At 43.6% G+C, this 24011-nt stretch overlaps 1 protein-coding gene across 4 annotated transcripts in view; it reads right to left on the bottom strand.

Annotated features, from left to right (window-relative positions):
* Window positions 1–24011, bottom strand: part of LOC139280891 (UPF0606 protein KIAA1549) — a 376973-nt gene that overhangs the window by 143848 nt on the left and 209114 nt on the right. For all 4 annotated transcript variants that reach the window (XR_011596786.1, XM_070900682.1, XM_070900681.1 and 1 more), the window contains exons 4-5: window positions 12221–12398; window positions 2929–3059 (exon numbers count right to left, since the gene is read on the bottom strand). Coding sequence is in view for 3 of the 4 variants with exons in the window: in XM_070900682.1 (XP_070756783.1) it covers window positions 2929–3059; window positions 12221–12398 (309 nt within the window). In the remaining variant the exon portion in view is untranslated. The remainder of the gene's footprint in view (window positions 1–2928; window positions 3060–12220; window positions 12399–24011) is intronic.

A 24011-nucleotide genomic window follows, 5' to 3' on the forward strand; every position in this document is an offset into this window, starting at 1 on the left:
GAGGACGCTAAGAGGCTGCAGGGTGACTTGGACAGATTAGGTGAATGGGCAAATGCATGGCAGATGCAGTATAATGTGGATAAATGTGAAGTTATCCACTTTGGTGGCAAAAACACGAAGGCAGAATATTATCTGAATGGCGGCAGATTAGGAAAAGGGGAGGTGCAACGAGACCCGAGTGTCATGGTACATCAGTGATTGAAAGTTGGCATGCAGGTACAGCAGGCGGTGAAGAAGGCAAATGGTATGTTGGCCTTCATAGCAAAGGGATTTGACTATAGAAGCAGGGAGGTCTTACTGCAGTTGTACAAGCCTTGGTGAGGTCTCATCTGAAATATTGTGTTCAGTTTTGGTCTCCTAATCTGAGGAAGGACGTTCTTACTATTGAGGAAAGGTTCACCAGACTGATTCCGGGGATGGCTGGACTGACATATGAGGAGAGACTGGATCGACTGGGCCTTTATTCACTGGAGTTTAGAAGGATGAGAGGGGAGCTCATAGAAACATATAAAATTCTGACAGGACTGGACAGGTTAGATGCAGGAAGAATGTTCCCGATGTTGGGGAAGTCCAGAACCAGGGGACACAGTTGAAGGATAAGGGGTAAGCCATTTAGGACTGAGATGAGGAGAAACTTCTTCACTCAGAGTTGTTAACCTGTGGAATTCCCTACCGCAGAGAGTTGTTGATGCCAGTTCATTGGATTTATTCAAGAAGGAGTTAGATATGGCCCGTACGGCTAAAGGGATCAAGGGGTATGGAGAGAAAGCAGGAAAGGGGTAATGAGGTGAATGATCAGCCATGATCTTACTGAATGGTGGTGCAGGCTCGAAGGGCCGAATGGCCTACTCCTGCCCCTATTTTCTATGTTTCTATATAATGGTGAGGTTAACAGCACTCACTATTATTAATCCGCAAATCAGATAACAACTTCAGGTAAGGGCAGATGCTCCGTTAAATGCGAAAATCCGGCAGCTGCTGTCCGAGATGTGCCACTCATCTCTCAGCTGCGCTAAAGCAGCATCTCGCCGTCTGGCTCCCCATTCAAATGTATTCAACGCCATGAAGTTCCTGACTGATGTCATAGATTCGGACTAAACTTGCCACAGAATGTGGAGAAAACTAACTGAAAATGACTGAAAACTAACTATTACAAGTGTGGGACCTCATTCCTTCAGCTTTTAAATGTTGATTTAATACATTTTTTTTTATTTTCCTGTCTCTTTTTTTCTCTCTCTTTTAATCCAATCTTTCTTTCCCTCTCTTTACTTCGCTTTTTGTACCTGATTTGACATTGAATTCACTATTCTAATTTACAATTCCTGGTTCATACTCTGCATTGCTTATTAACAATGATTCAACTTGATTGGTTAAGGAAATACACAGTGACTTGCTCTGTTCACACAGGTTCCAGATGCCCTGTAGAGGGCGCTGCATTGTTTCGATCTCCCACTTGCAGCAATTTGCTGTGCAGAAAAGCTGATGGAAATTAAACGGGCAAGTCCAGCGAATGGTGGGACCGTTCATTCACCAGTTACAGTAAATTCCAGCCCATTGACCAGACAATCAATTTTAGTGTTGTTGGTTAAAGGATAAATATTGGACAATACACCGGGGGAGAATTTCCCTGCTCCTCTTCTTCGACATAGTATCATGTGATCTTTTACATCCATCTGAGAGGGTGGATGGGCCTCGGTTTAACGTCTCATCCAAAAGACAGCAGCACCTCCAACATTGGAGCACTGCACTGAGGTGATAGCCTAGATTTTATGCTCAGACAGGGAAGTAGCAGTGATTATACTGTAGACAAATGTGGTAGTCTTTTTTTCTGTGCACAGCAAGATCGTATGAACAGGAATGAGCTGAAGAGTAGTTCACTTATTCTTGCTTGGTAGGATCTCCAGCCACTGGAAGAAGCAGAAGGATGCTATTTCTGACAATGCAGTACAACACTGAAGCATTTTTAAATATTACTTCTCCACATGCATAGATACCGCTTCCACGTGTATGCTGTTGACACTTCAATTCTCCTCCAACACCATCCATTCACCATGCTGTCTGTCTGTCTTACACCAGAGTTACTGCCAGCTAAGTACTGGCAAGACCAAAGCCATCCTATTCAACTTTTACCATGAATCCCACAACCCAAAGCTGATTCCATCCCTTCCCAGGATATCCATAAGATTAGATTCCATGGTGCACAACCTTGCTGTCCTGCCCGACCGTTACTCACCAAATCCAGTCCATCACCAGGTCTGTCTCTCTCCACCTTCCCAAAATCACTCAACTACATCCTTAACTCACCTCTATCGTTTCTGAACCTCCTATCCTGGACTCAGTCATCTCCAGATTCAGCTTTTTCAGTGCCTGCCTTATTGGCTTCTGGATCTCCAACCTACCCAGGCTCATCCATAAACCCAGAACCTGCCTCTTCTCCTGTCCTACCCCCATGCGCCCAGCACCACTGTCCTTGCCAATCTTATCCTGTACTAAATCCCATTTGCCCATCACCACTATCCTCGCCCAATGTCTTGATTTCAAAATTCTTATCCATGTCTACAAACCCTCCATGGTATCACTCCACCCTACGACTGCCATATCTGACCCTGCATACCAGTTTGCACATTCTGCGCTTCCATTTCTTCCTCCCTCTACCCCTGTGGATCTTGCAAAGAGAATTCTCTTCCTTGATCTCTCTGACTTAGTACTTCACATTCCACCTTCAAAAGCCTCCTCAAAACACCTACCCATTCTTATTTGCTCAGTCACCGCCTCTTAACACTTCACCCAATTTTTGATCAGTGTCTGATTTTACCGCCCACTTGTGAAGTGCCTTGGGAAATAATGTTACAAGTTGCTGTTCTCTCAATTCTTATTTTTTTTTAAATCTTCGTCGGTTTCCCCCAGACAAGTCAAACTCACTCTCACCTGGACAGTAAAACCTTCGGTTTCTTGTCGTCTTCTGCGCACTTCTGTAAATGCCATTATCAATCCTTTCTCAATTCTCTGAGTGAAGTTGCAAAATCTCACATCAACATAACGAGGGACAAACTGCAGAACTGAAGAAGAAGGCGAGACACGAGACATTGTAATTTTTGAAGTACATAGAATTGCATCATGAGCATATTACCGATTTATACTGATTGAAAGAGCTAAATTGCATTTTGGTACATGGGATTCAGGAATTTCACCATTTTCTAGGGATCATATTGCATGATACTGGCTGTTTTTACATGAGAGGCAAATGCCTTCTTTGCACACAAGAAAGAAGCTACGATTCCCTATGATCAGAGCTGACTATGGTCACTCAATAAACCAAATTATGTTTTAAGAACTTAGGATTCCAAGATTTTGCCAGTGAAATACAGTTCTTATTTCTGTGAAAGGAAGTGGCCTAGATTATGAGTATCCATGACAGAGAACAACTATCTCCAAGGGGGAGGCTGGTAAAAAAAAATCACCTTCATTCAAAAACATTTTGTCACATATTTGTGTCAACTTTGTTCTATTATAAATTTCTATGCCCACATTTATAATGGACACTGCTAATATAAACTTATCACCTGTTGGTACACAATCTGGCCAGCAGGTGGTGCTGTACTGTTTTAGAATCGGGTGGGGGGGGGGGGAAGAGAGAAATTGCCCCCTTCCACAAGGCTCATTACCGCCTCTATTGGGGCAGTAAGGCCTTTTCGCCCAGGTGCTGGTGGTGGGGCTGACCCATCCACAATTGCCCGAGCCGGGGGCAGGGGGAATGGGTTTCCAGCGCGCCCGTGTTTCCACCCCCGCCCCCCTCCCCCGCCTCGCCAACTCCTTACCCACCGGCGGCGACTGCTTACCACCCCGCGGGGAAAATTCCCCCACAGGAGCGCAGCCACCGCTGGTTGATGCCCCTGACAGTTTCGCAAGGCGGGAAACAGCCAATGGCTGGACAGTGCGGCCGCCCCTAAAGGGGAGGTTGCACTGCCGCGGCCGCCATTTTATTTTACTTGTTGGACGACTCCCGAGTCGGCCCAACAATTGTGGCCGGGCTGTCAATAAGCAGCTTGACACCCTCATTTGGATGCTGGGCCACTAGCCCGACCATACCCCTCCCGGATAGCCCAGTGGGCTTCACGTCGGCGTAGCAGCGTCCCTCCCCTATAAGTGAAAGGGAGGGATGTTGCGTCACATGATGGACACCGGTCTGCTCCCTCACAAACCCGATCCTACACTGCTTCAAAGTGCTGGGAGGCGGTGTCAGAGTTTAAGAGCCCAATTTTCCGGCTCTTCCCTCTGACTCTCGCCGGGCAGTAAATTTCCGGTTCATTCAAAGGGCCCTCCCCAATTTTCTGCCGAGGGCAATTTCGGCCCCATAGAATCATACAGCACAGGAGGCCGCCATTCCGCCCATCGTGCCTGTGTCAGCTCTTTGAAACTATTCAACTCGTCCCACTCATCTGCTCTTTCCCCATAGCCCTACAAATTTCTCTTTTTTAAGTATTTATCCAATTCCCTTTTGAAAGTTACTATTGAATCTGCTTCCACCGCCCTTTCAGGCAGTGCATTCCAGAACGTAACAACTCGCTGTGTAAAACGTTTCTCCTTATCTCCCCCCTGGTTCTTTTGCCATTTATCTTAAATCTGTGCCCTCTGGTTACCGACCCTCCTGCCAGTGGAAACAGTATCTCCCTATCAACACCCTTCATAATTTTAAACACCTCAACTAAATCTCCTCTTACCCTTCTCTGCCCAAATGAGAACAACCTCAGCTTTCCTAGCCTCTCCGCATATCTGAAGTCGTTCGTGCCTGGTACCATTCTAGTAAATCTCCTCTGCACCCTCTCCAAGGCCTTCTTCCCACAAATTACTCAAAATGTCGTCTGAAAATCTTTGATCCGCAGTGGTTTTCTTAAGTTTTTATATTTTTAAAATTAAAAAAAGAATGTCTGATTAAAGATAGGACTGAAGGGTCAGAGGAAAACAAATTGAAGATTACTGGCCTCTTGCGATTCAACCATGGGGTGGGAGGAAGTGGAAGGCAAATTAAGAGCAATGTGAGCAAGGAGAAGGGGAGAATATAGGGATTGAGCAGGTAATTTAAAGTGGAAGAGATAAGGGAAGTGATGTGAGTAGTAGGTACGGGAAAGGGTAACGGGAAGGTGATGGGGTAGGAGATGTAATGCGAGTGAGGGGTTGGGGAAAAGCACGATTGCAGGAAGGGGCGGGATGCAAGCAGCTGGGAGCTACATTTTTCCCACAACCCCAAGTGCAGCTTTCAGCCATTGGTGGTTGCTTTCTCCACCACACCACATCATCCGCAACCCAAAAGGAAAGAAGAAAGATAGGGAGAAGCAAAATGAAGAGTTGAGAGGAGGAGAAGAGAAAGTAGTAAAAAGAGACAGAAACAGAGATACAAAGACAAGAGAGAGACCACATTCTTTGACTTACTGTGTGCAATGCTACAGATTATCAATTAGTATATTAAAAAAATGTTGGATTTGAACATTTTTGCAGATGATTCCACAAAGGTCACAACTATTGATGAGGGGGGTCATTCAGCCCATCTTTCCACTGGAACCAATGATCACAACATCTAACTGAATTCTCCCACAACCAATCATTTCTGGTACTTATCATTGTTTCTGTGAAGAGACATTCAACTAAACTTGCCTCATACTAGTTTGTACCTAGTCTTGTAGTCATGGTTGAACCTGAAACAGTACTCGGGATCAACCTTTCCTATTCCACTTGGTTATTTATGTATTCCATTCATCGCTTTTCATATAAGATAGTGAGGGGGCTAGACAAGGTGGATGCAGAGAGGATATTTCCACTCATAGGTGAAACTAAAACTAGGGGACATAGTTTCAGAATAAGGGGTCGCCCATTTAAAACTGAGATGAGGAGGAATTTCTTCTCTCAGAGGGTTGTGAATCTATGGTATTCTCTGCCCCAGAGAGTTGTGGAGGCTGGGTCATGGAATATATTTAAGGCGGAGATAGACAGATTTTTGAGCGATAAGGGAATAAGGGGTTTATGGGGAGTGGGCAGGGAAGTGGAGCCGAGTCCATGATCAGATCAGCCATGATCTTATTGAATGGCGGAGTAGGCTCGAGGGACCAGGTGGCCGACTCCTGCTCCTATTTCTTATTTTCTTAGGAATGACCGTGTCTTTCCAACCTCTGCTCAACAACTTTTTTATGTATAATGTTGTTAGATGTGGAACCAGGCGATGGGATTATTTCTATATTGTTACGGCAAATGTATGGTGGGCCACATGGCCATCCTGTGTGCTGTAAACCTCTATGGTTTTGAGGGATCAGTCTTACGGCCCTTCTCCTTTGAAACGGCACTGTGTTGTTCCTTTACCTCTGAGTTGCTACACATATAGAAAAGTATTTCCACTGGCATATTACCTGCTCCTATTAATGATGTTCTATAAAAAATGGCACTTTTTCCAAATTACATTCTGCAAGGGAGACACAAACGTTCCCAACAGCACATCGACAATACTACTCGTCTCTCTCACACAATCAGGACCCTTGGAAGGGTTAGGCCGCTGAGACTTGAAGGCAGAAGAATGTATGAAAAATCATCATTTGTGCCTCATGAAAAAGCAGCAATGTTACAGTAATATATTTTAAGGCGACCGGCCACCCGAGGCTGCGAAAGTGACTCAATGTTGAACAGTCTAGTCAGAGCAAATCAGAAAAGTGCTTGAGCAATTGGCAACAATGGACTCTGACAGACAACCTTCCACATTCAAGGCCAGGCTAAGAACAGAAACACATCAATGTTTACTCTTGTGACTTACTCACATCCGCAATGTTGTACACTTCAGTATCACACACTCTTTCATTATTTTCAGCAGAATTTGGCAGGTTCTAGTCTAAAGAAGGTAATTTGGCACCAGACATCATGACACTTCTGTTGTTGTTTGAACACAAGTTAATAGCAGATATACCTCAAATAATTCACATTCCACAGCTCCATTGGAAACCAATTAATATGCAATTCAACCCATGGAGAGCTAGAACCACAAGCGCACCACTGGCAGTAAATGAAGTTGGAGTCCCAATGTTACCCTAATTATTTTTGGGGGGGCGCGCGGCCCAGTCACAATTCATGCTCATGTGTAAAACTTAACATTGGAAAAGCCGGACCGGCAGAGAGCTGAAAGGGAACATTGAGTTGGACCCACCTCATGTCATGTTCAGTGAATTACCAGTTTGCATTCATTATGTACACAAATGTGGTTTAAGATCTGATACAATTAAATGCTTTTTTTATTGTGCCAACAGGATTTTGTTTGGACCTATTATACACATAGAAGGCGTTAATAACAAACACTTCATTATACTATTGAGCTGATCAGAAAAAGTCAACATGGCTTCGTTAAGTCTGACAAACTAATCCAATACAATTTTTTGAGCAGCTCACTAATAAGGCAGATAAGACAGTGTCCAGGAATATTATCTATAAGAACTTCCACAAATCATTCAATAAGGTTCCACTAATGAGATTATTAGCAAAAATTAGAGTGCATGGAATTGGAGGTAGCCTTTTGAGTTGTGTTAGACATCGGTTGCGAGGTAGGAACAGACAGTGGGGATAAGTGGTAGGTACTCTGATTGGCAGGATGTGATGAGTGGTGTTCCTCAGGGATCTGTACTGGGTTTCAACTTTTCACCATATATATTAATTACTTGAATGAAGGAATAGAGAGCTGCATATCCAAGTTTGCAGATGACACTAAGTTAGGAGCGACAGTAACTAGTGTAGATGGGAGCAAGACATTGCAAAGGGACACCGACAGATTGAGTGAGTAGACAAAACTGTGGCAGATACAGTTTAATGTGGGCAAATGTGAGTTCATCCACTTTAGACCCCAAAGATAAATTGGCGTTTTCTCTAAATGTTGAGAAAGTAGAAACTGTGGAGGAGCAAAGAGATTTGAGAGTCCAATTACACAAATCATTAAAAGCTGATTAAGACAGGGACAAAAAACAATCAAGGCTAATGCAATACTGACCTTTATCTCAAGGGGGCTGAAATACAATGGGGAGAAAGTTGTGTTTCAGTTATATAGAGCCTTGTCAGACCCAATCTGGAGTACTGCGTTCAGTTTTGGGCATTGCACCTCAGGAAGTATGTAGTGACCTTGGAGGGGATGCAGCACAGGTTCACCAGAATTATACTGAGGCTAAAATGGTTAAATCATGAGGACAGGTTGCATAGACTAGGCTTGTATTGCCTAGAGTATAGAAGATGAAGAGGTGAGCTAATTGAGGTGTTTAAAATGTTAAAAGGATTTGATAAGATGCATACAGAGAAACCATTTCCTCTGCTGGAGAATCATAAACAAGAGGACATATTCTTAAAATTACAGCCAGGTCACTCAAGAGCAAAACCAGGAAGCACTTTTTCACACAAAGGGTAGGAGAAATCTGGAACTCTCTCCCCAAAAGGCTGTGAATGCTGAGGGCCAATTAGAAATGTCAAGATTGAGATCAATAAGAATATAGAACAAAGGCGGGAAAATGGAGAAGAGGTGCAGATTAACCATGATCTAATTGAATGGCAGAGTAAGCTCAAGCGGCTGAATGGCCTACTCCCGTTCCTAATGATTCCATTCTCTGGAATTCCCTTCTTAAAACCCTCAATCTCTCTACTTTATCTGCCATTAAAAGTTTCCTTAAAACCCACCCGTTTCGTAATTTCCTTTAACTCGCCAGAATAGCTCGACCTCCATTCTTATCTTTGTCTGTGAACTATGTTGTGACATTTTTCTACATTGTACATGCAAGTTTTTGATGTCATTACTTTAAATGAGTTGGTGACTGTGCTAAATCAGTGCACAAAGGGATTTTACAGGACATATGAACCAGTGCACATATTATAACAGGAGCACATCGTTATCAGCTTTGGCATGTGGCCCTAACCATTGATAACAAATAAATTCCCTGCCTCTGCTCCTTCCCAAATTCAATTTTAAAAGATGTTGCAAGTATCAATGAGGCACAGAAATGCAGACAAACACAGAGGGAAATTTTTATATTTAGAGAATTGGCCATTGCTATTCTGAATACCAGGTAGAATTAGTATCGGTTCCAGCATCTGAACAAATTATGGAAATATGAGAGAACTTATAGTGGACAATTTTAATTTAAAAATTCCCTGTGGAAAAATTAAATAGATCGGATGTCGAGTTGATATCACTTTTCGAAGCATATCTGTAATATTCTATACACGGAGACTGGGTTCCACAGTACTGACAGAAATCAGTGCCCAAGCCAAGTAATGACAATAAACTCACAACTGCTATTTTCCCTTCTGTCTGTGGAAGATCTGTAAAGGCCAGGGAGGAACAAGCCTCTATAGCCATTATTGGACCAAAGAAAAGTGGGTTGCAAGCAATACTGAGTCGGAAGGTTTTGAGTTCAAGTCCCACTCCAGAGACTTGAGCACATGGTGACACTCCAGTCCAGTACTGAAGGAGTGCAGCATTGTCAGAAGAGTTGTCCTTTGGATTAGACATTAAACCGTCTGCTCCCTCAGGTGGCAGTAAAAGACCCCACAGCACTATTTCAAAGAGCATAATGGAGTATAATGTTGGAAAGTGTGAGGTCATGCACTTTGGCAGAAAAAAATTAAAGAGCAAGTTATTATTTAAATGGAGAAAGATTGCAAAGTGCTGCAGTACAGCAGGACATGGGGGTATTTGTGCATGAAGCACAAAAGGGTAGTATGCAGGTGCAAGTGATCAGGAAGGCCAATGGTATCTTGGCCTTTATTGCAAAGGGGATGGAGTATTAAAGCAGGGAAGTCTTGCTACAACTATACAAGGTATTGGTGAGGCCACACCTGGAATACTGCGTGCAGTTTTGGTTTCAATATTTACGAAAGGATATACTTGCATTGGAGACAGTTCAGAGAAACATAGAAAATAGGTGCAGGAGTAGGCCATTCGGCCCTTTGAGCCTGCACCACCATTCAATAAGATCATGGTTGATCTTTCACCTCAGTACCCTTTCCTGCTTTCTCTCCATACCCCTTGATCCCTTCAGCCGTAAGGGCCATATCTAACTCCCTCTTGAATATATCTAACGAACTGCCATCAACAACTCTCTGCAGTAGGGAATTCCACAGGTTAACAACTCTCTGAGTGGGTGAAGAAGTTTCTCCTCATCTCGGTCCTAAATGGCTTACCCCTTATCCTTAGATTATGACCCCTGGTTTTGGACTTCCCCTAGGTTCATTAGGTTGATTCCAGAGATGAGGAGGTTGACTTATGAGGAAAGGTTGAGTAGGTTGGGCCTCTACTCATTGGAGTTCAGAAGAATGAGAGGTGATCTTATCGAAACGTTTAAGATTATGAGGGGGCTTGACAAGGTGGATGCAGAAGGATGTTCCCACTGATGAGGGAGACTAGAACTCGAGGACATCTTAGAATAAGGGGCCGCCCATTTAAAACAGAGATGAGGAGAAATTTCTTCTTTCAGAGGGTTGTAAATCTGTGGAATTTGTTCCCTCAGAGAGCTGTGGAAGCTGGGACATTGAATAAATTTAAGACAGAAATAGGCAGTTTCTTGAACGAGATAAGGGGATAAGGGGTTATGGGGAGCGGGTGGGGAAATTGAGCTGAGTCCATGATCAGATCAGCCATGATCTTATTAAATGGCGGAGCAGGCTCGAGGGGCTGTATGGCCTACTCCTGTTCCTATTTCTTATGTTCTTATGTAGCAGGGGAGTTCTCCATGGTACCCTTGCCAATAATTATCCTTCACCCGACATCACTAAAACAGATAATCTGGTCGTTATCCACTGCTGTTTGTAGGACCATGCTGTGTGCAAATTGTTTTCCACGTTTCCTAAATTATAACAGTGAATACACTTCAAGTACTTTATTGGTTGCAAAATGTTTCGTGACACCCTGTGGTCATGAAAGGCACTATATAAATGCGAGTCTTTCTTTCTCATTTGGGTTACAGCAATACCAGGGAGTTAGTAGCACAATGAGACAATTACAATGGCAGAGCTAGTCACCTTTGGCCACTTTTCAAAGCACTACACAGACAATGAAGTATTTCTAAAGTGTAGTCACTGTTGTAATGAAGGAAACGTTGCAGCCAACTTGCTCACAATAAGATCATACAAATACCAATGAGGTTATTGATCAGATAATCGATTTCCGTGCTGGTAATGAGGATAAATCCCAATGCTCCTCTTTGCCATGGGATCTTTTACATTCACCTGAGAGCGCAGAGGTTTAATGTCTTATCCGAAATATGGCACCTCTGTCAGTGCTGCACTCAAGTGTCTGCCTAAACATGTCTATTCCAATGCCCTCCTGGCCGTCATCCTATTTTCCATCCTCCACAAACGTAAGTTCATCCAAAACGCTGCTGCCCATATCCTAACTCGCTCCAAGTCCTGTTCACGCATCACCCCAATACTCACTGATCTGCATTGGCTCCTGGTCCGGCAACATTTTAAAATTCTCATCCTTGTTTTTAAATCCCTCTAAGGCCTTGCTCCTCCCTATTTCTATAACCTCCTCGAGTACTACAACCATCTGAGATCACTGCACTTCTGCAAATCCGGCCTCTCGGGAATCCTGATTTTAACTGCTCTACCCTTGGCAGCCGTGCCTTCAGCTGCCTTGGCCTTAAGCTCTGGAATTGCCTCACTAAAACCTCTCTGCCTCTGTCTCCTCCTTTAAACCCCTCCTTAAAGCCTACCTCTTTGACCAAGTCCTGTCCCACTATCTCCTTATGTGGTTCGGTGTTTGATTAAGCTTCGACGAAGCGCCTTGGGACGTTGTACTACGTTAAAGATGCTATATAAATGCAAGTTTTTCTTGTTAATGTAGATTATGTGCTCAAATCTCTGGTGAGCTTGAACCCACACTCAGAGGCAAGAATGCTACCACTGAGCCAAAGCTGACACCATTGGATAGCAGTCAGGATGGGAACCCTGGCTAATCCTTTTTCCTTCCTAGTTCAGGGATGCTGAGGCCAACATCTTCTAGCCAAGGTGACTCATTAGCACACCACATGATTCAATACATCAAGGGAGCTCCACAATCCCTTTTATTTTTGAAACATGACCCAATATTAATATGTCATCCACTTGACAAGTTAATGAGATGGGATTCTTGAACTAAATGTGGATGCCAAAAATCTTGAACAGGTGCACAAGTTGAGCATGAATCAGTCAACACATTGTAGACCCTCACCAATTTGAACCTGCGTCTGGTGGTCCGGCACTGCCAGAGCTGGCTGGAGGGAAAGAATGGGTGGAGAGTTACCACTAACAAGTATGGTTCGGGTGAGAGTGTTAAGCACAGCTGGTCCAGAGAAAACAACGGGGCCTGCGGTCACCATGAACGTGAGCTCTTGATTGGCTCGGAGAACCTGGAATTGGACAAGGAAAAAAAAAAAATCAAACAGAGCAAAAACGACACTCAATCCAGCCCAACAATACTAACCATTGGTAATGCCTAGAAAATGTCATCTCTACAATAGATTTTAAACATGAAAAGCATACTTTGATGGAATAATATTCCAGAGCACACATTCAATCATTTGTGTAAATATAAAATGGTGCATAGAATCAGGAATAGCCATTCAGATGGATGGTGTTTATGAACATGAGATAATTGGATGCGTTTCTGGAAAGAAAGGAGGTCATGGGATAGGGTGAGGAGATAGGTGCGTCACATTAATGTCTGGAAAGGGGATGAGCCTTAAAAGGAGCACCTTAAGCATGCCATTCAAACATCTTGAAGAGTTCCAATTACAATGAATTACTTTCAAGTGCAGTGACTATTATGTGACTATTGCAATTCTACATTAGATTAGGGTAAACGGGTGTTGCTCGGATTGGATATGGTGTACTCTAGGATTCCGTGCTAGATTTACTTTTGTTCTTGGTATACAGAAATGATTTGGACTTGGGCGCATGGAGCGCAATCTCAATTGTTTTTCATCCATTCTTGGAATACGAGCGCCGCTGGCAATGCCAACGTTTGTTGCCCACTCCTCGTTGCCCTGGAGAAGGTGGTGTTCCTTCTTCTTGAACGACTGCAATCCATGTGGTGAAGGTACTCCCACAAATGCTGTTAATGTGCTGACAACACAAAAGGAGGACTGTACGAAACCTCAGGAGGGCAGACAGGTTCAGCAAACGGGCAGACAAGAAGAACAAGCAACTTAATGTGGAGAAGTGTGAGGCAATACATTTTGGGAGGAAAGCAAGGAATAGGAGTTCACACTTAAAGAAACTGAAGGATCTGGATTCGCTGAGAAACCTAGGGGTTTAAACACACAATTCCCTGGAAGCGCCAGATAAAGCCATAAAAAGGCCAACAGCATTTGGCTTTTATAAATAGGGGCATAAAGAAAGAGGGTAAAGAGGTAATGATAATTTTTTTTTTAAATAAAACCTTGATGTGCAGTTTTGGGCGTCTCATTAAAGAAAGGACACTAAGACAATGGAGTGCTTTCAGCCTAGGTTCACCAGGATGGGAAACTTCTGTTATGAGCATAGACAAGATACTGGGATGTTTTCCACTGGAGCAGAGAAGGCCAAGAGGAGATTCAGTAGATTTTGGAAATTATAAATAGCTTTGCTAAGTTAGACAAGGAAAGAGTATTTCCTCGGATTGGAGAATGAGTGTCGGGGGGAATGGGGGGTGAAGGTCATTCACATAAAATTGTCACTAACAAAGGAGAGGGGTCAGGAAACATTTCTTCAGTTAAAGGGTTGTTGGAATGTATAATATTTTGTCATAGAGTAGCAGAGGCAGAGACAGATGTTATCTTTTATGGCAAATTGAATACATATTTGAAGCATTAGACAATACAGGGCTGTGGGGAGAGAGCAGGGCAGTGGGATTAGTTTTGAATTCTGGTAAGGAGTACCAGCAAAGACACGATGGGTCAAATGGCCTCCCTCCTTCTGTGTTAACTTCTATGGTTCTATAGCTCAACTTACGTGAAGGAAAGCTTCTCAAAACACTTAACATTAAGGAGAGCAAAACAGGTGAAATGAGGAAAATTGAAGGATAAGGTCATCGGCTTGGATTGCAAATATAGAAAATAAAAATGCAATTGCACTCACAAATTAACACTGGCACAATAATTTAAAAACAGTTCAAAAGAAGTCTGTGAACATTTGAACAAACATTGTACGATTGCTACAGTCAGCCCATTTTGACTTCCTTGGCAAACAAACACACAAAACAGCCAACAGATGGCAGCAGTGTGGTAAAGTGGTTTCCTTGGTAACCATTCATTCTTACGGTTCTTGTGCATTCATTGATAATGCTGTGGCTAGTTTAAACAGCAGGTCTTGCCCATGTGCGATGAGACACAGCTTATTCAAACTATGCAACAGGAAAAGGTTTTTTCTATAGAAGGTTTGGAGGCATCAGTACCAATTTTGCATTACTCGGACAAAATATTTCACAGGTACCAGTATTTATTGGCAAAGCTTTTTAAAAAAAAATAACCACTGTTGATCAATGCCTTATTGCAAGCTTTCTTGCTTGCAGAGTGCTCCGTCTAAATGTTAAATATTGTGATTTTGTTAATGCAGATAAGAATTTACTCAACAGCACACCTCAACACCAATATCAAAAGTTCTATTTCCCACACCAGCCCTCCTAAAGATTCAGAGTGAGATTGCCAATTTTATGGCAACTTTTCAGTGTGCCCATGCCCACTAGGATCTGGAATAAGACTGGCCCAAACTGACATTCACGCGAGAGAAGAGTTTCAACCCATCAGTCTGGGCTGGATCCAAATCCAGATCCCAGAGGTGAACGGACAGTGTCTGATCTACGCTAACATCTTCAATGATTTGTGTTCCTTCTGCTATTGCCATGATATAAACAGGACTTGTTTCATATGTTATATATCACAGAGACAGACCTGGGCCCTTGAGGTACAAAGGTCCGGATGTTGGCCCAACACAACTCTGCATCCACTTACAGCACAGAAAGAGGCCATTTGGCCAGTTATGCCTGTGCCGGCCCTTTGAAAGAACTATCCAAATTAGTCCCACAAACCAGCTTCTTTCCCAGAACCCCACAAATCAGTTCTCTTCAAGCCTTTTAAAAGTCCCGATGGAATCTGATTCCACCATCCTTTTAGGTCGTGCGTTCCACTTTGTGTGAAGACATTTCTCCTCATTTCCCCTCTAGTTGTTTTGTGAATTATTTAAAATCTATGGCATCTGATTACCGACTCAATTGCCAGAGGAAATAGTATCTCCCTTCGTGCTCTATCAAAACCCCTCAGAATGTTGAATACCTCTATTGGGTCTCCCATTAACCTTCTCTGCTGTAAGAATCCCAGCTTCTCCAATCTCTACATAACCAAACTTCCTCATCCCTGGTATCATTCTGCTAAACCTCCTCTGTACCCTCTCCAAGGCCTTGATATCCTTTCTAAAATGGGGTGCCCAGAATTATACACAATATTCCAGCTGAGGCCGAACCAGAGATTTATAAAGGTTTAACATGACTTCCTTGTTTATGTATTCAATATCCCCATTTACAAAGCCAAGTAGCCCATTCGCTTTCTTATCAACTTGCTCTGCCACCTTCAAAGGCTTACAAATATGCATTCCCAGGTTCCTCTATTCTTGCAACCCCTTCAAGATAGTACCATTTATATTATACTGCCTCAAGATGTTGTTTCTCCCAAAGTGCATCACTTCACAGATATCCACATTAAACTGTCATCATCATCAATAGACAGTCCCTCGGAATCGAGGAAGAATTGCTTCCACTCCTGAAGTGAGTTCTTTGGTGGCTGAACAGTCCAATACGAGAGCCACAGACCCTGTCACAGGTGGGACAGACAGTCTATGAGGGAAGAGGTGGGTGGGACTGCCGCACACTCACTCCGCTGTCTGCGCTTGATTTCTGCATGCTCTCGACGTCAAGGCTAGAGGTGCTCAGCGCTCTCTCGGATGCACTGTCTCCACTTAGGGCGGTCTTGGGCCAGGGACTCCTAGGTGTCAGTGGAGATGTCACACTTTATCAGGGAGGCTTTGAGGGTGTCCTTGTAGCATTTCCGCTGCCCACCTTTGGCTCGTTTGCCGTGAAGGAGCTCCGAGTAGAGCACTTGCTTTGGGAGTCTCATGTCTGGCATGCAGACTATGTGGCCTGCCCAGCGGAGCTGATCGAGTGTGGTCAGTGCTTCAATGCTGGGGATGTTAGCCTGAATGAGGACGCTGATGTTGGTACGCCTGTCCTCCCAGGGGATTTTTCGGATCTTGCGGAGACATCATTGGTGATATTTCTCCAGCAACTTGAGGTCTCCACTGTACATGGTCCATGTCTCTGAGCCATACAGGAGGGCAGGTATTACTACAGCTCTGTAGACCATGAGCTTGGTGACAGTTTTGAGGGCCTGGTCTTCAAATACTCTTTTCCTCAGGCGGCCGAAGGCTGCACTGAAGGCGGTGTTGGATCTCGTCGTCGATGCCTGCTCTTGTTGATAGGAGGCTCCCGAGATATGGGAAGTGGTCCACGGTGTCCAGGGCCGCGCCGTGGATCTTGATGATTGGGGGGCAGCGCTGTGCGGTGAGGACTGGCTGGTGGAGGACCTTTGTCTTACGGGTGTCTAGCTGTTAGATCTCTTAATTTCCAATGACATACGAACTCCGATGATAGTTTTAACTTTTTAATACTGGCAGAGAGCAACAAACTGCTGGCTGATTGCCAGTTTCTTTGTCTTACTGAGACACATGGTCAAAATGGCTGTGCTTTATACCTGGATCAATTTACAGAAAATAACTCGCCTTCTTTGACCTTATTGGCTCAATTGAAAGTCTTTTAACGTTTTATTGGCTCGCTACCCAAGGTCCGAAAATGTCAAGTTGATTGATGAGTTAATGCAACATGCTGAGCAGCACATAGTAGCTTTGACTTGGGGGTCTGTGAATTTTCAAAGCCTGTCTAAATGAGCCTGTTTGAATACTCTATCAATCCCCCCTTTGATTCTTTCACAAACTGAATCATAAAACTTCAGGTATCACTGGTTAAACATTCTACAAAATAATTTCATACATGTTAATAGAGTTTCCTTCCAAAATTTGTTGATGTGTTTCGCCACATGTCCGAACTAGTAGCTTCCAAACAAATTTACACCAACCCGAATTCCATCGTGGCCACAATGGAAGTCTGGTTTTAATAGGTTAATTAACCTTATTCCAACTTAATCCAAATCAATATCTTAGTTCAACCAGTAAACAACCTTTCCTTAAGCATAACATACCCCTATGCCACTTACAGACGGTCTGCTGGGACCTGCAAGGTGTCTCACATGCGGGACAGCAGCTACAGCCGCCTGGTCGCAACAACATTTAATCAACATAAACAAACAATATAAAAGTAAAACAATTACAACAAATAGAATTAAACCTTCCACCAATGAAGTTCCTATTGAACCTAGCCATTCAGTGGCTCCACTCCACAAAGTGAATGATGGGGGTTGCTTAAGTTTTTCTACCTCCTTTTGGATATGCTCCGCTAAGTGGGTAATTTCTTCGGAGCTATCTGGGATATATGTGCAACACTCAGTTCCGAGTAGGGAACAAGTATCTCCCTTTTCAGCCAGGATGTAATCAAGGGCCAGTCTATTCTGTAGGGCTACTGTGCGGATTGCTACCATTTCTACATTGATTTTAACTAGGGCCTCTGAGGTATCATTGGCTACTCGTTGCACAACGGATGCCATGTTAATGGATTCCCTTGCCAGTTTGGCGGTCCCATACCCAGGGATCAGAATGGCAAAGAACCTCTCTGTTTCTGTGATAGCTCTCTTAGGACGGTGTAAATGTTCCGACAGTGACTTTATATGATACATATAAGGCACAATGTAGGCTAAATAGCAGGATCCCATCCAATTCTGGGGCAGCCAAGGGTAGGCCTTGTGGCCACACACCCAATAGGTGCCATTATATGCAATGAATGTTAGCTGTTTCTTTGTCAGCAACACTCCGGGGCCTGTCCAGGCTTTTCCATCTGTTTTATTCAGAATCCCCGTTACGTTAAAAATTCCCACATCGGCCCAGTTTGGACGGTTCCGTGGCTTGATTATATTATAATTCCGGGAGCAGTTACTATACCCCATATTTTGGCCTCCTTTGATGTTTCTAATCAGACAGACCGATTCCCCCGGTCTTCCTATTCCCGTTGTATTAGTGATAACAAAAAATGGGGGCCGTTTGGAATTATTGTACCACGGTTGGTATCTCCCTTCAAAGGTAGTCAGATTGTAACCTGCTGACTTCCATTTACGTGCCCAGTTTTCCGTATCCTGAAACGCATTGCCTGTTTTATTTTGATTAATTATCCACTCAGCCATTTCCGAGATATTCAAGGGAACTGACCTCAAGGGAATCCCTCCCTTCGAGTGAATAGGAATATGTGCACACACCCAACAACCAGAAATGTTACCTTGTTTGGCATAAATGTATGACATATATAAAAAGGTATTTACATGTAATTCCCTTGCTACCCTACTATTTCCCTTTGGTGCAGAAGGTCGGCTAGTAAGAAGTAGGCCTATGCCTAGAATACCTACAATCAATAATACAGTAAATTTATACATTTTCGCAGAAAGTAATTGTCCTTATTAGATTTCAGCTTCAGTTACGGGTGCTCGTTTAACGTGTGAAGCGTGGATCCAGGCTTTCTTTCCTTGGACTTTAACAGCTGCCTGGGTGGTCAATAACACTTGATAAGGTCCCTCTCATTTGGCACCCAAAGGTTCTTTATGCAACTTTTTCACATACACCCAGACTCCCGGGATGATGTCGTGTCCTCCTTCGGTTGGATTACCCTAACCTGCCGATACCTGTCGGGAAACAGAACTAATAGCATTGGTTAAGTTCTGACAGTATGATAACAAAGTGTCACTCATTAAGTGAACATCAGCTTTCCGTAAATCGATAGTTCCTGGCAGCGACATGGGTCTTCCTGTTATAATTTCAAATGGGCTTAGACCTGTAGTTCTATTCGGGGTTGCCCTAATGCTGCATAGCACTATTGGTAGTGCCTGGGGCCATGGTGTTCCTTCTTGGTGATTTGTGCTTTGTCGATGCTGGCTTTATGTCCTTTCAGCCGAAGGTGATCCAGCAAAGCTCGTAAATCTTGTTCATGCTGTTCTTCTGTGTTTGAAGCTAGCAGGATATCATTGGGGTAAGCATGTTAATTCCGCCCCTGTGTCTAAAAGACAGTCCACATCCTTATCGCCCACCCTCACAGTTATATAGCCCATCTCCCCTTTGTTGTATTAATGCAAGGAGGGGGGCCAAGGTGGGCTCTAATCGTTTTTTGCTATCCCAAGTAACTCCTTCTGTTGTTGTATTGTCAGTCGCTTAAATGCTTCTATGAGGTCGTTATCTTGTGACAAGCCTGGCTTGTTGGTTGAATTGTATCCCTGGCTGCGTCCTCTTCCCCAGCCACGACCTTTCTGTTTTGCCCTGCACGTCTTGGCCCAGTGACCTTCTTTCCCACAATAATGACATTTTCCGGGTAATTTTCCTGATGACTGTTTATCGGAATCCTGGGATTTCCATCCCATAGCCTGTACAGCTCGGACTTTAGCTCCCATATCCCGATCTAATTGGTTACATCGATCCACCAATGCTGCAAAGGTAGTTCCTCTACCTTCCCAGTCCGGTAACACTACCTTAAGCATTTTGGACAGTTCTGGCTTTAGACCTACCACGAAAGCTGCTTTCAGGGGTCCAAACACTTGTTCATCCATTTCCTCATCCGTATTATTCATACCTGAATGTTCTAGCCACGTGCATCTAAACCGCTCGTCATACTCCAGGACCTCCTCTGTTCCTTTCTGCAATTTTTCCCCAGTCTGTCTTAGCTGGACTGAAGGCTTGCAGCCAGTGTTTAATCACTTCCCATCCTGCGTCTAATTCTTGCTCATTCTGCCCCAAAGCTTCATCTACCTTGTCGTGCAATTTTCTTCCCTGTGTTTTTGGCACCATTATGGTCAAAATTTGCACTCCGTCCCAGGGATGAAGTTGATATATATTTCTTAAGCGGTCCAATTGGTCCCACGTTTTTACTCCCCCTTTCTTTGGATTGGGCAATTCCTTGGACCATTTATCAATTTTCTCTGGGTCTGCCGGATCATGAACTAAGTATTCTTCGCACACCCTTCTCTTTGTTTTTTTGGTTCCGCCCTCATCCGCAGTCTCTTCTGATTTGACTACAACTCGTCTTTTTTTAAACGGGGCAAAGCGCACCCCTAATTCTTCATCATCCTCCGACACTGTATTGTCGGAGGATTCAGAAACCGTATCTATTCCTTGGTCGTGTCTTCGGGTTTGCGCTTTTAATTTATCCAAACATGGGTACCCTGGGAATTGATCAATACAATTTCCTTTTCCTATTACTGTCTTTTGACCTAATGATTTTTTCCATTCTTTAATTTCACTTTTAAGATCTTTAACTTCCGCTTCCAGCTTTTCAAGTTCAAGCTTTTTCTGTCACAGCTGTGCACAAACTGCTTGCAATTGATCCTTCGTACTGGTCAGTTCTCAATCATGTTGGTAACGCATTATAATTTCATTCCGGTTTCAAATCTGGCCCATAACCGCTAGGGACCATCTAGTTCGCTCTTTATTTTTCATACGGGTCGTTTTTCCCCAGACCCTTTTAATTTCGTCCAAGGACCATTGTCCTTTGGAGGTTCCGTACTTTTGTTCGATCTTAATACAGGTTTTAGATAAGTTGAATTGTTGCTCTATGTATTCTTTCAACTGTTCGAGAATTAAATCTAAAGAAACTTGAGGTGGTGCCTGCCCACCTTTAACAGTTGTAGGCAATTCTTTGTTGTTATCTCCTGCTGCCATTATATTGAGTTCTTTACTGGGGTCTCGAGTCGTAAGCTTTCTAGCTGATCAATAGGTCGGTGATTAATTAACTAACACACCGCCGAAGTTTAGAGGTCTATGGGACCTCGAGCCGACTACCAACCGGAGGGTTCGCAAACCGGAGGCTTTCGGAATCGCGTAGAAGGAGAGGCGAATTTAGACTTTTGACAGAGGACTTTTTTAAAAAAAAAGAGGAGTCCTTACCTCTATATGTAGGTCTGATGTCCAAAATTCAGTTTCTTTCCTCAGCGATCCTGTTCACAGCGCCAAAATTGTTAGATCTCTTAATTTCCAATGACATACGAACTCCGGTAGTTTTAACTTTTTAATACTGGCAGAGAGCAACAAACTGCTGGCTGATTGCCAGTTTCTTTGTCTTACTGAGACACATGGTCAAAATGGCTGTGCTTTATACCTGGATCAATTTACAGAAAATAACTCGCCTTCTTTGACCTTATTGGCTCAATTGAAAGTCTTTTAACGTTTTATTGGCTCGCTACCCAAGGTCCGAAAATGTCACGTTGATTGATGAGTTAATGCAACATGCTGAGCAGCACGTAGTAGCTTTGACTTGGGGGTCTGTGAATTTTCAAAGCCTGTCTAAATGAGCCTGTTTGAATACTCTATCACTAGCGTAAGGCCCATGTTTTCGTACGCCTCAGTAAATACATCGACTATGTCCTGAAGTGCAGCCTCTGTATGTGCGCAGACGCAGGCGGTGTCCGTGTACTGTAGCTCGACGACAGAGGTTGTGGTGGTCTTGGATCTGGCCTGGAGATGGCATAGGTTCAACAGATTCCCACTGGTTCTGTAGTTTAGTTCCACTCCAGCAGGGAGCTTGTTGACTGTGAGGTGGAGCACGGCGGTGAGAAAGATTGAGAAAAGGGTTGAGGCGATGACACAGCCCTGTTTGACCCCGGTCCGGACATGGATTGGGTCTGTGATGAATCCGTTGGTAAGGATTACGGCCTGCATGTCATCGTGGAGCAGGTGGTAGATGGTGACAAACTTTTGGGTGCATCCGAAACAGAGGAGGACGCCCCATAGACTCTCGCGGTTGACAGTGTCAAAGGCCTTTGTAAGGTCTAAGAACTGTATCTCCCATGTGTCTGTCCATTTCACCAGCCCGTCTTTGTCTTCCTGAAGTCTGCTACTATCATGCTCACTATTTACTACATTGTCAAGTTTTGCATCATCAGTAAACTTTGAAATTGCACTCCCTATACCCATGTCCAGGTCATTTATATACAAGAAAAACAATGGTCTTAATACCAATCCTTGGGGGCACCCCACAGCATCTTTCTCTTCAGTCAGAAAAACATCCGTTCAGCACTACTCTCTGTCTCCTATCCCTTAGCCAATTACGCACCCAAGTTACCCCCGTCCCTTTAATACCATGTGTTTCTATTTTCAGAATAAGTCTGTTATGAGATATTTTATCAAATGCCTTTTGAAAGTCTATATAATACACATCTACTGCACTACCTTCATCAACCCTTTCTGTTACCTCAAAAAGCTCAATCAGGTTGGTCAGACATAATTCGCCTTTACTAAATCCATGCTGGCTGTCCCTTATTAACTTATGCTTCTCTAAGTGAGAATTAATGTTGTCCTTGACAATTGTCTCTCGTAGTTTCTAGTAACTGACATTAGACAGATTGGCCAGTATTTACCAGTTTTATCCCTCTCCCCTTTTTTGTACAGTGCTATAACATTTGCAATCCTCCAATCCCTTGGTACAATCCAAAATCCTCTGGTACCACTCCAATATCCAAGGAGGATTGAACGATTGTGGTCAGAACTTCCCTCAGCAACCTAGGATGTATTCCATCTGGACTGAGCAACTTGCTAACTTTAAGTAATGATAACCTATTTAACCTCCTTTCTCTCTTTTTTGTCTCATCCAATATCTCTACTTTCTCCACCTCCCCCACTCTGACATTAACTTCATTCTCTTTTGTGAGGGCAGATGGAAAGTAATCATTCAGTACTTCAGTCATGCCCTCCACCTCCACAATATTTCCTTTTTTATATGTTTATAAAAGATTTTTATGTTATTTGCTAACCTTTTTTCATATTTTCTATTTTCCCTTCTTGTATCCTTTTCCAATCTCCCCCTGCACTCTCTGTATTCTGCCTAGTTTTCAATTGTATTCTGTACCTGACATTTATCATAAACCTCCCTTTTCTATTTTATTTTAATCTACATTTCCTTGATCATTTGGTCATACTTTAATCATTTTTGAATGCAAGCAAACCTCTACATGAAAATACAGGCTTCACTTCTCACATAAAGCTTAATAAAATAAACAAAAGACGTGCATTTACACAGGATATACAGCACAGAAACAGACCATTCATCAAAGTCACAAATTACATCCTTTGAGTGGAACAAAGGTAAACTATCCCTCCTCGTCCTCCTCTGCAGCTTTTGACACAGTTGGCCACTCCATCCTCCTCCAACGCCGCTCCAGCAACGTCCAGCTAGGTAAGAATGCATTCGCCTGGTTCCATTCTTATCTATCTAATCGTAGCCAGAAAATCTCCTGCAATGACTTCCCAATCCCGCATCGTTACCTCTGATGTCCCCCAAGGATCTGTCCTTGACCCCCTCTTAATACTCATCTATATGCTGCCCCTTGGCGATATCATCCGAAAACACGGAGTCAGTTTCCACGTGTACGCTGACCATACCCAGCTCTACCGCTCCACCACTTCTCTCGACCCCTGCTTGGTATCTAAACTGTCAGATTGCTTGCCCGACAACTAGTACTGGATGAGCAGAAATTTTCTCCAATTAAATATTGGGAAGACCGAAGCCATTTTCTTTGGTCCCCGCCACAAACTGCGTTCCATAACCACTGACTCCATCCCTCTCCCTAGCATCAATCTGAGGGTGAACAAGACTGTTCGCAACCTAGGTGTCATATTTGACCCTGAAGTGAGTTTCCAGCCATATATCCATAGCGTAACTAAAACGGCCTTTTTCCACCTCTGTAACATTCCCACCTCTGCCCCTACCTCAGCTCTTCTGCTGCTGAAACCCTCATTCATGCCTTTGTTACCTCTAGTCTTGACCATTCTAACTCACTCCTGACTGGCCTCCCACA

Source organism: Pristiophorus japonicus, chromosome 15 (genome assembly GCF_044704955.1).
Source record: "Pristiophorus japonicus isolate sPriJap1 chromosome 15, sPriJap1.hap1, whole genome shotgun sequence".
In the NCBI taxonomy this organism is placed as follows: Eukaryota; Metazoa; Chordata; class Chondrichthyes; family Pristiophoridae; genus Pristiophorus; species Pristiophorus japonicus.